At 34.2% G+C, this 1,167-nt stretch overlaps 1 protein-coding gene across 1 annotated transcript in view; it reads left to right on the plus strand.

Moving 5' to 3' along the window:
• Window positions 1-974: 974 nt before the first annotated feature.
• LOC150036450 (uncharacterized) overlaps window positions 975-1,167 on the plus strand; it is a 7,416-nt gene continuing 7,223 nt past the window's right edge. The window contains exon 1 of the mRNA XM_090313130.1: window positions 975-1,001. Coding sequence (XP_090169256.1) covers window positions 975-1,001 — 27 coding nt within the window. The remainder of the gene's footprint in view (window positions 1,002-1,167) is intronic.

The following is a 1,167-nucleotide window of genomic DNA, read 5'->3' on the forward strand; positions in this document are numbered from 1 at the left end:
TTTCACTAAAACAACCATTGGTGACATGACCTTAATCCTGAGTGTTTTGGGAACTCTTGCCTATGAAGGTGGTCCTTTTATTAGTATGGGTGAGAGTAGCTAGATTGCCAATTCAACAAGCCTACCTTTTTAGGGATTTGTCTAAGTGGGGAGCTGAGAACTCAGTTACACAAGACGGAATTCACTCCTTCCCCGAAGTAGGGGTAAGTAGATAGATTTCTCTATTAAGGGCTAATTCCGAGTCCTAAACATAGTGGCCACATCCTCTCTTTGGAAGAGAGGACCCAGTCATAATAGGACTATGACTTATTGTTTATTAGAGGAATCAGTGGTACTTAAGGAGTTAGATGTAACTACAAGTGCAAAATGCTAAATTGGCTCAACTGTACTTACAAGCGATTTGTGAAGGGTTATCAAAATATTGATTGGTTATATGGAAACAAAAATATATCTGTAGTGCGAAGAGTGCAGCTATCGATCTTCAGTGGAGTGTCCGATAGTTAGCAGATGGTGGATCTCGTGACTAAAGAGTTTAGTCAGTTATTCACGTACCAGTGGAGTTTCAAACTAAAGGTCCATAAGGTTCCCTTGGTAGCTCAATGGATTCAAGTTGAGAATCAGTTTTTGGGTCAATTTGAAGTATTCAAATTGACAAGAAGGAGTTTGATTATATATGATATAATTAAACTGGTTCAATTATATGTGATATAATTGATTTTATGTATGAGATACGATACATTAATGGGAAGAATTGATATAAATATGATTTATATCAAGGAGAAAAGAAATATGGTTTAAATATTACATATGATGTGATATTAAAACTATAGGTTATAAATATAATATGATAAGTTAGTTATTATATTTATTTATAATTAAACAATTATGAGATAATTGTTGAATTGGTTATTCTTTTCTCTATTAACCGTACAAGTGGGAGGTTGATTTCAGTTATTTGATAACCGAAGATAAAAATGACAAGTGTTTTCATTTTTGGTAGGGTATGGCTTCATTAAGTAATTCACTAATCGTTTACTCACGATAGCCTACACGATAGCCCTCATGAGAGACTAAACGATAGTGAGAGATTTGTTAAATGATCATGTAAGCGAGTTTTGCTAAACGATCGAGTAAGCGAGATACTAAGTGATCATATGAATTTTGCTA

This window comes from Benincasa hispida, chromosome 4 (genome assembly GCF_027475165.1).
Source record: "Benincasa hispida cultivar pf3 chromosome 4, pf3_genome.v1.1, whole genome shotgun sequence".
Classification (NCBI taxonomy): Eukaryota; Viridiplantae; Streptophyta; class Magnoliopsida; order Cucurbitales; family Cucurbitaceae; genus Benincasa; species Benincasa hispida.